The sequence below is a fragment of the Macaca nemestrina genome, chromosome 7, assembly GCF_043159975.1.
Source record: "Macaca nemestrina isolate mMacNem1 chromosome 7, mMacNem.hap1, whole genome shotgun sequence".
Classification (NCBI taxonomy): Eukaryota; Metazoa; Chordata; class Mammalia; order Primates; family Cercopithecidae; genus Macaca; species Macaca nemestrina.
The window spans coordinates 161688567-161701620 of NC_092131.1; the positions used below are offsets into that span (position 1 = coordinate 161688567).

Sequence of the window (13054 nt, forward strand, 5' to 3'; positions counted from 1 at the left end):
GGCCTGGGGGGAGGGGTGCGGTGCCAAGGGTGGTGGCAAGGGGTGATTTTCTTTGCCGGCTTCTTGGATTTTTCTCTTAGTCTTAAGAACCTGAGCCCGTATCCCACGATGACTCGACCCCAATCCCCCAGCTGCTAGCCCCCCGGAAAAATATTATCTACCTCCGCCCTGGGCATCACCCCTCCACATCGCCTTTCCCCCATATCCTCCCCAGCACGCGCGGGAGAAAACTGTGGGCCGAGGAACACCCCACCCTCTCCGGAGGCTGCTGCCCCCAGGGCAAAGCTTCGGGAAGACCAGCCGAAAATGAAGCGAGAACAACCCCCCTTTCCTGCAGAAAGGGCCCCAGACTCCTGCAAAAGGGCCCCGACTGCTGAGAAGCCCCTCCCGCCCTTGCCTCATCTTTCCGACTTCCCTGCCTGCCACGTCTCCTTTCCTCTCCAGCAAGGTCGGTCCTGGCTCGGTAACCCCTCACCCGCATCTCTTTTTCCTCTTTCTGCCCTTCACCTACCGCCCCCAACCCCAGCTTCTAATTCACCCTCTTCAGAAGCAGAGTGTGGAGCCCTCATCCATTTCCAGCTGACAGCAGAGCCTGGTCTGTGAGTCCTTGACACCCACACACCCTCTTCCACCACCGCGGGGAACATCAGAGCTCTCCGGGGGAGGGAGAAAGGGGCGGGCAGCTTGACAGGAGCGGCTGGACTCCCTCCCTCGCGTCCCCAAGCTATGGGAGAACCAAGTGTAGACACTTACCTGGCTTCCCCCTAGTCACCGAATGCTGTGGCTCCGTCTCTCACCCCCACAGACGTGCCTTCCCAAGCCCGAGCACGCTCGCGGGGTCAGTGGGGTGGGTGGGCACAGCGGGCTGAGGTCACAGAGAGAGATGGGAAGTCCCTGTTAGGTGCGGGAAGGAGCTGTGTCTTGGGCACCTGGTGGTGCCAGAGCCCGCCTAGGACTTCACTTCACTAAGCCCGGGATATGCACACAGTAGGTTCTTGAGAAATGCTGAGTTCACCCCTGAACAAAGCCTCATTCCCAGTTCAGGCGGGGGAGGGGAGCTTTAGGAGGTAAAAGGAGCAGCGGCAGAAAGGGTAGTGTCAAGTCACCAGAGCGCTGGAGCAGCCCAGGGAGGGGCTGGGCCCCAGGAACGCCTTGGGCAGAGAGAGGCACCCGGAGTGCTGAGGCTGCCCAGGCAAGCAAGGAAAACCCAGCCTTGGAGTGTGGCCCAGGGGCTTCGGAGGGGCTCCTCCTGCACCACACACAGCGCCCAGCCTTTCCTAGACCTTGGGACTCCAGCGCTCACCCAGGCAGCCTTTTAAGACAATCAGGGCTGCTAGCCAACATGGCTGGGAAACAACCTCCCCCAGAAGCAGTTCCCCATCTGCCTCCAGAGCTGTCCAGGGGGCCCAGACTGTCTTAGCTGTTTGGGGGGACACATTTAAAGGAGGGAAAGTTTGTGAATGGGAGCTAAAAGCTAAGACTGTGGCACGGAAATGTCTCGAAGGGCCAGGTTCTCCCACTGCCACTTCTCCCACCTCCCACCCTTGGGGAAAGCAAAACCCCCAAAGCTGTAAAAGTAGGACACTGAAAGATCTCTCCCCTTCCTGGATAGGGCAGAGGTTCCCGGCAGTGGCCCCCCAACACACAGCAGGCCAGCCCTACTCCCCGCCTCACAGAATTCCCCCTCTCCCGGTCCCAGTCTGTCTCATGGGGAAATTAACCCCATGGTGGCTCCCACTCGTCAGAGATTGGTGGTGGAGGGTACAGCAGTGGTGGCGGAGGGTACAGCAGTGGTGGCCACAGGAGCAGAGCCATGCTACAGGCCAAGACAGAAGAGAGGCCAGGCTCCCGTCTGCAGCCCGGGCGGCATTGACCTTGGCAGCCACTTCAGGCCTGATAATGGGCAAGGATGGAGGCTGGGAGGGTCAGAAGAGGAACGTACCTGGTGGCAGGGAAGGAGACCCAAGTGGCAGGAAGCCCACACTCAGCCGAGGAAATGGTAGCAGATGAGGTGGCAGGACTGGGTGTCTTCCTGGTGTTGGCATCAGGGGGCCCTGGGGTGAGCAGGGGAGAGTTGTCTTACCTGGGGTCTCGGTGGGAGGGAAAGGAAGGAATACCGACTGGAGAGGAGGCAGAGTAGTCATGACAGCCCACTCTACAAGTGCCTGCCCGGCCGCTGGAGGAGTTCTCTCCTCAGAGCCTCCCGTGTGGGTGACTGTATCTGCTGCCCCAGGAGGCTCTGACTGAGTGGGCTATGGTGTGGGGACACAGGCTGGCTAAAAGCACTAAGTGTTCCTCCTGTGCCAGCTCATTGAGCCACCTCTGTCCCCCCTTCCTCCCTATTGCTTGTTAAAACAAGCCAGCAAAGAAGAGGCAGGGGCTACACCCTGTCTGTTCCCCAAAGGGATCTTTTGGCCTCTTCTAGCCTCCTTCACCCAACTTTCAGGGACCTCTGCAACTGGGCCTCCTTCTTTCCCAGTCCAAAGCCCTTCCACAGCTGGAAAGGGCTCCACTTCTTCCTCCTTCCTTCGGTCCTGTAACCTTTTCTGAGAGAATGCTGCCCCCACCCCACTTCACTGGACAGCTGTGCCAATGCCTGGGGCCCATCACCTTTCCTCTCCCTGGTATGTTTGGCAGCCCAGAGGTCTCCCACTGAAAAAAGGGTTTGGCACTTGGTCTAGAAAGAGGAATGGGTCCATCAGGTCTCTGGAGTCTTCCCCCAGCTGCTGCCAGGCAGGGGCTCTCTCTCCCCAGACACCTCCAGACCCATCGGGAAGGGTTAACTGCCTCAGAGGGAGATGCCGGAGAGGAAAACATCCAGGGCCAGAGAGAACACACGGCGCACCCCTCCCCCACCACACACAACCAGACTGACAGCCAGGACAGACTGGCTGCTCCGTCATCTCCAACCCAGCCCCAGCACCTCCCCGCCACTGCCCGCTGCAGTCCCCCAAGACCGCCTGGCCTGAGATCCAACCACCTGGCACCAGGCAGGGCACCCCAGCAGCAGTGCAGTCCCTGCGGTGGTGGCAGTGACCACTTTCTCCTCCCTGCACCCCTGCCCGGGTCCCATCTTCTTTCCTGGAAGTGGGGCAGCCACCATCCCAACCCCCAGAGTACCTGAAGTCTAGGTCCCGGCAATACTTACTGAGCCACCTGGCTCTTCAGCCCCACTGGAGGAACTGAAGAGCGCAGCTCTTTGCGGGAGGGACACCAAGGCAACAATTAAATGCGGCAACAGCACTTGCCCCTTCCCCCATCATAGGAAGCCCCCGGGGGGTGGGGGAATAAAGAAAGCTGGACTTTTATAGTCCTTTTGCTGTGACCCACTCCCTCTTAAAGGGATTGGAACACCCCTCCTTAAAGGGATCTCCAGAAATTATTTGCCCCCAGGCAGATCCTAGTGCACAAGTCTGGTCTTCACCTGCGGGGGCCCTCTTCCCTAGGGATGGGGAGGTAGAAGTGCTACTCCTGACTCTTGAGCTGGAGGGGCAAGGTAGCCTCCTACCACCAAGGAGCCAGCTGTTGAGCGCCCAGTGAGGAACAAGACCTCTCCCTCTCCTAAACGCACCTACGGCCCCGGCCTTGGGGGTGGGGAGGTCCCGGTGAGGTAGGGACTGTGTGGGACTCAGTCTCCGCACAAGAAGGAACAAGGGGGCTGCATGCGCTCAGACTTTGGGGAACACATGTCCATGGCGCTGTGTCCAAAACCCCCATCTGCCCAGCGCTAGCCTCCAGATTGCCGGCCAGGGGACGTCTTTGCAGTCTGCCTCTCCCCGTAAAAGCTGTTTCTGCATTCTCCTTCCCGCCCTCTGAATCCCGTCTCCTACCCTCTTTGGGGCCCCATGCCTTTCTCTGGGGGTGCATTCTCTGCCCCTCACCCCAGTCGCCTCCTCCGCAGCCCCAACAACGGCGGACTGCACCCTATTTCAGGCTCTCTCCAGACCTAATCGGAGTGTCCCCGGGGTCCTTCTCACCCCGCCCACACCCCCGACTACCGTCAAGGGGTGGGGGATGGGCACCCTCCCGGCTCCCGGGAGCCCCGCAGAGTCGCATCTTAGCCCTTGGGCTCACTCGGTCCCCAGTCTCACCCTGCCTCTGGGACTGCAGAGTTCAGGGAGGGGGTGGGTGTAAGTGGGGGAGGAGGTGTCCGAGGGCAGTCCAGCCTGAGAGAGGGACAGAGTCGGAAGCGGGCACTCACTGAAGCCACCCCCCTCGCCCCTCCTCCCTTCGCTGGGGGAGGGTCGATGCTGCCGGGGGAGAGGTTCCCCGGCGCTCTGGAGCCCCCTCCAAGCCCCCCACCCCTACCACTCCCTGGAGGAAAGGCTCCCCCAAGGGCTGGAGCTCCAAGCCCTCCCCCCGGCAGCTGCGGCAGCCTCCGGCTGAGGTCAGGCTCCACCTCCTTTCTCCAGAGGGAGAGCGCGGAGGGTTGTTTGTTGTTGGGGTGTGAGAGACAGAAGGTTCGAGATCACCTGGCCCGGTGGGCACGGCTCCGGAGCGGGAGCTGGGCCGGGTGGGCTGGCTTGGGTAGGAGCCCGCCACAAGGGTGAAGGACTCCCCTCGCCCACCCCCAGCCCCGGCTCCGAGCCCGCGGCCCGGCCGCCCCCTCGCCGCGCCCCCGCCGGGCTCTCCGGCCCGCGTCGGGTGCCAGGACGCCCCAGGCAGAGGGCCTGCCTTAGGGTTACCACGGGGAGCCAGGCTTTCCTGCTCTCCAGGATCCTGCAGTCGGAGGCTGGGATGGGCAGGGGCTAGAGAGACAAGTAGACAGAAAACAGAGTGATAACTTTATGACAGCAACACGTAATGGCTGCTGAGGAGGAAGGAAGGCTGCCAGGGTCTGCCCCTGGCGAGGGGCTGGGTTGAGGTGCGGGGACGTTCCGAGAAGGGGCTAAGCCGAGAGCGGAGCCTGAAGGAGCAGGCACTCTTCGGGCAGGCTGCCATAGGTGGGAGAAAGATGAGGACACGCCAAGCGCGAGTACCAGTTTCAGCAAAGGTGCAGAGCTGTGGTATAGGGGTGAGGCAGCAGATGAGGCCGGAGAGGTGGGTAGGGCCACCTAAGCTTTGTAAACCCTGCCAAGGAGCTCTGTCCCAAAGGCCTTGGAGAACATAGAAGGATTTTAAGGAAAGGAAGCTTCTGGTCTGAGATCCGAGAGGCGAGTTGGGAGAGCAGCACGCGGGGTGTGAGTTCAGGCAGGAGGATCTTGCATCTCAGTTCCCTCGCAGTGCTCACCTGTTCCAGGGACTTCTGACCTTGGGTCTCGCCCTCCCTCCCAGGTGGGTGTTGGGTGGAAAGGGTCTGCCCTGGAGGAAAGAGAGCCCTCTTTTAGCGCTGCCCCCAACCCCAGCCGCTCCTGCCTGCCGCCCACCGGGAGCTCTACCATCTCTGTCCCCGGGGAAGAAATGGAGGGGCCCCCATGCTCCATCTCCTCCCTCGCCCTCTAAGATAGGCAGCCCTCCCAGAATCCATGTCATTTCCAGAGCAGTAACAAGAAAAACATGGGGACCAGCTTCGCTTCGCCCTCCAGATGCTTTTTCCCCACGCTACTGGAGACAAACTGGTGGTGGACATTTGTCATAAAAACCATACAGGAACAGGGGCAAATGACATCCTATATTGGTTTCTCATTCTCACCCCAATCTCAATAGGTATATGCAATTACTATCACCATTTCACAAATTAGGAAATTGAGGCTTAGAGCCATTAATGCCTGGCCTGAGCCACACAGGCAGGGCTTATACCCCAGCCGAAATTGGAACACTTGCCCAAGCCTCCAACACTGACTTCTGCAAGCTTGGAGAGGCTGACCCCACTGGACTTCTGAGGCCAGGGATGGCCAGTTTCAATAGGAAGGGGTGTGGGGGTGTCAGTGAAGCCTCATGCTGTAGCCCTGCCCTTTCCTGTGAGCCTTTTCCCATGACACCTGGAAGCGGATTCCCTGGGGCTTTTCTTTGGGGTCTCCAGCATAGGTCGTGCCCATTCATATTTGTTTATGGATCTCCCAGACTCCTCCAGAATCCTCATTCTCAGAGTCCAAGCCTGACTTCCTGGAAAGGTCTCTCGAAGCTCAGGTGAAACTCTCCTGAAGCTCAAGGCCACCTTGCTCTCTGCTGCCCTGAACTCCACGGACTCCAAGCTGTCTCCTCCTCACACATTCCTGACCATCTGCTGTTTTGCCTGTAAGTCTTTATTTATAAGATTATAAACCCCTGGAGGGCAGGCCTATGGCTTTGACATCCTCTTTATGGCTTCCTGTGTCTAGCACAGTCCTGGCCCCAAGGAAGGATGGCATTCTAGGTCTCTCATAAGCTGGCCCCAGGACACACAGCCCTCTACCTCTCCCCTTTCACAGGCACACTTAGGGCTCCCAAACTAGTAGCCTTTGAGCAAAAGTAAGCAGGCAGACAAGTTCTATTTAACTGTCTATGGGACTTTCAAAAAAGATTAAAATTAGGGGCCAGTGCTAGAATTTTTGGAGATTTAAAATAAAAATCCAGGATTACAGTTTCTCTTGAAAAAAATCAGATTTGCTACCCTTGGCGCACATTTTCACTTGCAACAATTGGTTGGTACTAAGTAGCAAATGCAGTCTTTATGGGGTAGGCATGCTCCAGTTTGCCATGCTCCCACCTTGCCCATGTGGGACATTTACGGGACCTGAACCCTGGAGGTTTTCAGGTGTGTGATCCTTGCCCTGCATTGTGGCCACAGAGACATGGATGAGTATCGTGGTGCAGGCCTTTGCAGTGTCTACTTCCCTTGAACCTACTCAGAGAGCCCTGTTGCATTCTCATGCCAGTCTCTAGTAGTACCTTCATTATCGCCCCAGGAGCAGATGTTTACTGAGCACACTCCAAGATCCATGGACCCAGGCTGGAGACGAAAAGGGAAATTAAACATGGTCCAGAGTTTGTGGGCTCTTCTAGGCGACTCCTGAGAACATGGAATGATACCTGGCAAATAGTAGTTGCCTAATAATGCTTGGTGAACTGAATAGTAAATAATTGGTAAATAGAAACTGAATGGATAAATACACGGAGATGGGAGAATCATTCCAAGAAACATGACATTTCTGTGATGATCTAGGTTTGGGTTGCTTGGGACCTCAGCTTCTAGGGTCACCTCCTTCACTGTTACCAGAACACGTATCTGCTCAGATATCAACTTGGAGTATGACTTCTCCCCTGAGGAACTCCCAGCACTGCGGACTGGAAGTCCAGGGATGCATCCACTATGGTTGGTTCCTTTATTCCAGACATACAGACCCCTGGGAAGATGAGGAAATCCAGATCTGGAATGGACAGTGTATTGAGAACCTCCAAAGCCAGCAGGAGGTCCAGAGGGGGCAGGTGTCTTACAGAAGACATGAACAGGCACTCAACATATGTTTCTTTATTTAACCCTCAAGAACTCTGGTAGGTAAATGTACTCTCAAATTTACAAACAAATGAGGAAACTGAGACCTGGAGAATCTAAGTAAGTGCTCAAGATCACATAGGCTTGGAGTGGCTCCAAAACCTTCACTTTTTTTCATGCGACATTTAACATATAAAATAGAGGTCTAACCCTTTATAGGTATAAAACCTTTCTTCTTTCTACATTTCACATAGCGTAGTGGTTAAGAACACAGACTTTCTGAGTACAGTCCTGGCTCTATAGCTTCTTAAAACATATAAAGTACTTAGAATAGCACCTGATGTAGCCAAGTGCCCCCAGAACATTAGCAATTGTGAATCTACTTCATCATGTCCAAATCTGGCCATGCCTGAAGCCTGCCCTGCTTCCATGCTGGAATCAGTCTTCCACCTCTGTTTTGTACTCCTTATCTCCCATCTGGAGCCCTGACAATGTAGTGCCTGTGGCTGTATTCTGTCCACCCAGCAGTGGGCCCCACTCTGGCTTCAGTAAGGCAGGATTGCTCCCTTTGCTAGGTGTGGGGGAGAGGCCAGCCCCTCTTCCCGTGACTTCTCCACTCCACCCTCCCAAGGCCAGGGCCCTATAGCCATTCCCCTCTTCGGGAAAGATTCTCTGTGGCATCCCTAATCTCATTCCTCAAGATGAGATAGTTCCATCTCCTACAGGCTCCCAGCCACAGCCACTGACCTCTCTAGTCTTGCAAGACCCAGAGCAGAGGAGAGAATCACCTGCGGTTCTTTTGCCACCCTCACTTAACCTCAGTGAACCCACAGCAAGAGCCAGGACCAGCCCTTTCCAGCAGACACCCTCTGGGGGGACTACAGTCTGGGCCACAAGTATGGTGTTAACCAACCACAGTGCCACCTGTGCTCTGCACTGTTCAGACACCAAGAAGACTTGGGAGGCCATGCAGATAGCATTGCTTCTGACCTAGGAAAGCTACTCCACCTAGCAGAGGCATGATCCTCAGAAACTGAAGAGTGCATCAAAGAGTATATGACCTAAGCAAGACTGGGCCAGATGATTAGTAGCTGGAAAAGTGACATCAAGACTTAGATATGGTAGGCCAGGCACAGTGGCTCACACCTGTAATTCCAGCACTTTGGGACGCCAAGGTGGGCAGATTACTTGAGGCCAGGAGTTCGAGACCAATCTGGCCAATGTGGCAAAACCCCATCTCTACAGGTGTGGTGACACGCATCTGTAGTTCCAGCTACTCAGGAGGCTGAGGCATAAGAATCGCTTGAACCTGGGGGGTGGAGATTGCAGTGAGCCATGATTGAACTACTGCACTCCAACCTGTGTGATGGAGTGAGAGTCTATCTCAAAAAAAAAAACAAAAAAAGACTTAGTTAGATATGAGAAGCCTGACAATTTTTCCCCTTGGTTTGTGAATATTATACTATATTTAAAAATCTAATAAGGGCATTTATAAAAATTACACTTAGTTATATGGACAACAACTCTTCTTTGTTGAAAGGGATTATGGGAAATCAGCAATTGTCTGCTTCGTTGCTTCCCTGTCAGGGTGTATTCTGTGATAGGTAATGTTCCTGGAGAGATTCCATGAGTTAGGCACTGCATTAAGCTCTTTACACATACTCTTAATCCCCAGCCAGTCTTATGAGATAGATAATGTTATTATTCTCATTTTACTGATGAGAAAACTAAAGCATAGAGAGGTTCGGTAACTTCCCAGGGTCACGTTAATAATAGTGGAGCCAGGGTTTAGATCCCAGCCTTGTCACTTTTAATGATTTCTCCATCACTTCTTCCTAAATAAGCTTCCCCAAACAATTCTCTACTCTTACGTTTTCCAAATGTCTGTTAGCAACTCATTCGAATTTTACACATGAAGTTGCTGTGAGCAACATTCATCTCGCTGTTAGATTGGGGGCAAAATGTTGCAAGTCGATTGTCATATTTCTTTATAAAAAGATACTCCTTTGGCAAAGCCGTTATCAAAAGTACCCTTTCCCTGCCTTCTGCACTCTCTTTGACACTGAAACATCAATATGGTCTTTCAGGAACATCAGATACACTTCAGCCAACTTCCAGCTACAAGCAAACTCAGTGTTCTCCCAATGTTTCCACTGTGGGGTAAAGGCACTGGCAGTTTTAAAAGTCAAGAACCTTGGACTCATCCTTGGCACCTCCCTCTCCCTCCTGAGCCGCCACCCATAGCTAATCCATCACCACAGCCTGTCATTTACTGGAGCCTCCAGCCTCGAATCTCCTCCCACCTCCGTGACCAACCACAGCCCGGCCTCCCGCATCCACTCTGCCCCAGTCAGAGGGCTCTCAGTCAGAGGGATCTTTCCAAAATAGACTGCATCATAGCACTCTCCTGCTTAAACCCTTCCGTGACTCCTGCTTACACTCAGGATAAAGATCCAAATCTGGAACTGACTGTTGTTGCCGCCCCAGCCAGGAGGCTCTCTGATCTCATCTCTCAGGCTCAGTCACACTCCGCAACCTGCGATGCTTTCTTCCTGGCAAGCCTGGCAAGCCGGTGATTCCTGGCTAAGACCTGCCTCCCCGGCTAGGCTAGACACACATCTGTGTCTGCCTGGGTCCTACTGTTTCCCCATGGCCCACAGGGCACCTGCACATGATAGGTTCTCGGTGATAGCTACTCAGTGATGAATGAATGGCAGAGAAATCAAGCCTTTGCCTGTGCCGCAGCGGCTCTGCAGCCTGACTGCTCTGCCAGGTGGCCACAGTGCTAGACTGCCATATTAGCTTAGAAAACTACCTCCTGCAGCCACACTGTGTGCCAGGCTCTGCCTCCCTACCTTTAAACACACTCATCCTGACCCAGTTTGCCTGTTTTCAGGAGTGATCGCCAACATTTGTACTTTTTGTGACTTGTACATATTTTTACTATAAAATTTCCTGACCCGATTCATTCAACAACTGGATAACAATTGGTTATGGGTTTGACAAGACAGACTCATTGAAATTTGGAGGCATAAACAGTTCTGGCTTTGGCAGTCCAGATGGCTTCCCCAAGAAGCTAGAGGCTGTGGCCCCAGAACTCTGCTCTTTTAGCTGCTGCTAAAAAGATGGGAGAATTTAGTTCAAGGCAAAGCCTTGCGATTCCCCCCTGCCCACTCCTGCCCTCCCTGCTCCAAGGCCGCCCTTGATGTTTTATTTAAATCTGATTTCATCTAGATAAGCTTGGTGGAGGGCAAAGGAAAGAAGTCGTCCTCCCTGCAGCCTGCCCCCCGCCACCCCCGCCGCTTTGCATTCATTATGCAAGTATTTGTTTGGAGGGAGAGGGGCTCCACTGAGCCAAGTGCAAAGTGTTGGGGATACAGCAGCAAACCAGAGACAGGTGGGTATGTAGTGGGTTAGTGCCCATGCTGGGTCTTAAAGAATGGGTAACATTAAAATTGGAGTAATTGAGATGTCTCATAATTTTTATGTCTATCTCCCCAAATAACTCGTAAACTTTTTTGGCCCCATACTGTTACTAGTCTTTGAATCGCTGGCACCCTGGGACATAATGGTCCCTCAGCAAATGCCAATTCTTAACTGAGCAGGGGATTGGTGGATGTGGGGGCAGGTCACTCGAGTGGGCTGAGCCTGGGGTGTGCCAGCTGGGGAACAGGTGCCTGAGTGAGGAGGCTGGCCACGCCAGAGCATCCACTGGCAGGGGATGGAGTGGTGGGCCACAGGGGCTCGGCAGACCCTCTGAGGCACAGACAGATGAAGTTCCGCGGGGCAGCGGGGAAGTGAGTCGTATGGCTGCTCCTGGTGAGTGAGCAGGCTGGGTGGGGGATGGGGCTTATCAGAGGAGCTTGCAGTGTAAGATGGCTGAGCCTACAGGAGTGGCCATAGCGGGTTTCCAGCCTTGGGGAAGAGGGGAATGCAGAATTGGGAGAGGGCCGGGTCTTCATTAGTGAGGGAAACGCTGTTGGGATCCACACAATGTGAGCTCTGAGGCAGCTGCAGATGTCCCAGGCAGGGCTGAGGAGCCTGCATTTCTCTGCCTGATCCTTCTTTGGGGTGGCCTCACAGTCAGTCCTACAGAGAGATTGTCTTGTTGCCCCTATTGGCAACAGGCTCCACACTCTGGGGCACTTCCAGGGCTCTTGCCCCACCCCCCACAGCCTCTCTCCAGGCTCAGGAGTTCCGAACATGAGGTTGCAGCCCCCTTGGAGGTGCGGGTGATCAGGTGGGAGGGCAGAAAAACTGCAGCACAAAGGTCTCTGACAACCTGGAGGGCCAGTGAATGGGGCACCGGGATGTGTGTGGCCGGGTTCCAAGCAGGTGGGCAGCCTGGCCATGGAAGGAGAAGACTACTGAGGGCCCCTACTTGCTCCTTCACTCTGGAGCCAAGCAGCCTCCCAGGGAGGGAGAGTACCAGGGGAGAGGGAGGTCCCAAAGGCCAGCCTACTTCACAACCACCTGCTTCTCCAGCCTCAAAGGAGCGTAGGGTATACTCTGCCTAGGGGTACCTGGGAGGGAGGGGCTGGGAAGAGGTACAAGAGGAGCTGGGACTGGCTGGATCTCGATATCTAGGTGGTGATTCTGAACTGCTGCCAGCCAGCTCTGGGCCTTGGAAGCAATCTTAGGAAGGGAGAGCAGATCTCAGCTCTCTCAAGCAGCAGCAGTCATATAAAATCCACAAACAGTCCAGTCTTTTTTTTTTTTTTTTTGACACAGAGTCTCACTCTGTCACCCAGGCTGGAATGCAGTGGCCAAATCTCGGCTCACTGCAACCTCCGTCTCCCAGGTTCAAGCAATTCTTGGAGAATTGCCTCCCGAGTAGCTGGCATTACAGGTGCGTGCCATCACACCCAGTCAGTTTTTGTATTTTTAGTAAAGATGGAGTTTCACCATGCTGGCCAGGCTGGTCTCGAACTCCTGACCTCAGGTGATCTGCCTGCCTCAGCCTCCCAAAGTGCTGGGATTACAGGCATGAGCCACCGTGCTTGGCAGTCTAGTCTTAATTAGCAACCTTGGGCTGGTCTGACTCCCACCCTTCCACTCTGGGCCACTGGTGGGCTTCTGGAAAGAAAGGAGGGGCTGGGCAGGATGCAGGCCAGTTATGAAGGACATCAAGTCTTCCTTCACTCCCCTTTTCTCATTTCAGGTTTCTCTTTCCCCCTGTTTTGAATCTTCATATAGCTTATAGTAAAATTATCTTAATTTATCTTATAGTAAATTTCATTTAACTATTTTACTTCAGCAAGTAAAGAGACCTACTGTATGCCCAGCCCTGGCCAGCCTGTCAGCATCAGACAGGACTCAAATATGAACTAAGGGATTTTGCTACTCCATTCCTGTAAACAGAAAGGTTTTGCGGGAGGGGGCAGCTTGTCCTGAAAACACATATCTTTGTAGAGGTTGCCTCTTGGGAGCCCAGGCAGATGTGCAAGGGGACTCTCAAGACAGGCCAGGCAGGCAGCCCCCAGCGCTGGGCTTATCTTCCACAAGCAGCTGCGTGTTCACACTCCTTGCCTCTGCTCCTGCAGCGTGTCTGACAGCCTCTCTGAAAGTGTGTGCGGAGGTATGCGTGTCCACGTGCATGCTCACCCGTGTTTGCTCCTGGACGGGCACAAGGCACAAGATGCATCTGAATGGATCTGGATCTGGAGCTGTGTCTCTCTGCCAGCACGAGCATAGCCCTAG

The 13054-nt window shown here is 54.5% G+C and overlaps 2 protein-coding genes and 2 long non-coding RNA genes across 10 annotated transcripts in view; 2 read left to right on the forward strand and 2 right to left on the reverse strand.

The window, feature by feature from the left end:
* The window catches only part of LOC105492238 (bromo adjacent homology domain containing 1), a 28566-nt gene extending 27724 nt beyond the window's left edge, over window positions 1-842 (reverse strand). For 2 of the 3 annotated variants that reach the window (XM_011759316.3, XM_011759313.3), the window contains exon 1: window positions 754-842. The gene's annotated coding sequence lies outside the window, so the exon portion shown is untranslated. The remainder of the gene's footprint in view (window positions 1-753) is intronic. The other variant, XM_011759291.3, reaches the window with a different exon arrangement.
* LOC105492232 (uncharacterized) lies at window positions 20-7455 on the forward strand. Of its 2 annotated transcripts, none has more exons than XR_011606147.1 (3): window positions 20-448; window positions 6004-6177; window positions 7254-7455. It is a non-coding gene; the product is annotated as an uncharacterized lncRNA (long non-coding RNA). The 2 variants fall into 2 exon arrangements; XR_011606148.1 differs by lacking the exon at window positions 20-448 and adding an exon at window positions 862-987.
* Window positions 4771-13054, reverse strand: part of LOC105492219 (isovaleryl-CoA dehydrogenase) — a 30692-nt gene continuing 22408 nt past the window's right edge. Inside the window, exons 12-13 of one of the 4 annotated variants that reach the window (XM_071067097.1) lie at window positions 6811-6871; window positions 5212-5301 (exon numbers count right to left, since the gene is read on the reverse strand). In XM_071067097.1, the coding sequence (XP_070923198.1) occupies window positions 6816-6871 (56 nt within the window). In that variant the 3' untranslated portion in view covers window positions 5212-5301; window positions 6811-6815. Of the gene's footprint in view, window positions 5302-6810; window positions 6872-12673; window positions 12971-13054 lie in introns of those variants that run through there. The other 3 variants (XM_011759236.3, XM_071067094.1, XM_071067096.1) reach the window with 3 other exon arrangements.
* On the forward strand, window positions 9520-12971 carry LOC139355466 (uncharacterized). The gene is made up of 2 exons (XR_011606149.1): window positions 9520-10751; window positions 12898-12971. It is a non-coding gene; the product is annotated as an uncharacterized lncRNA (long non-coding RNA).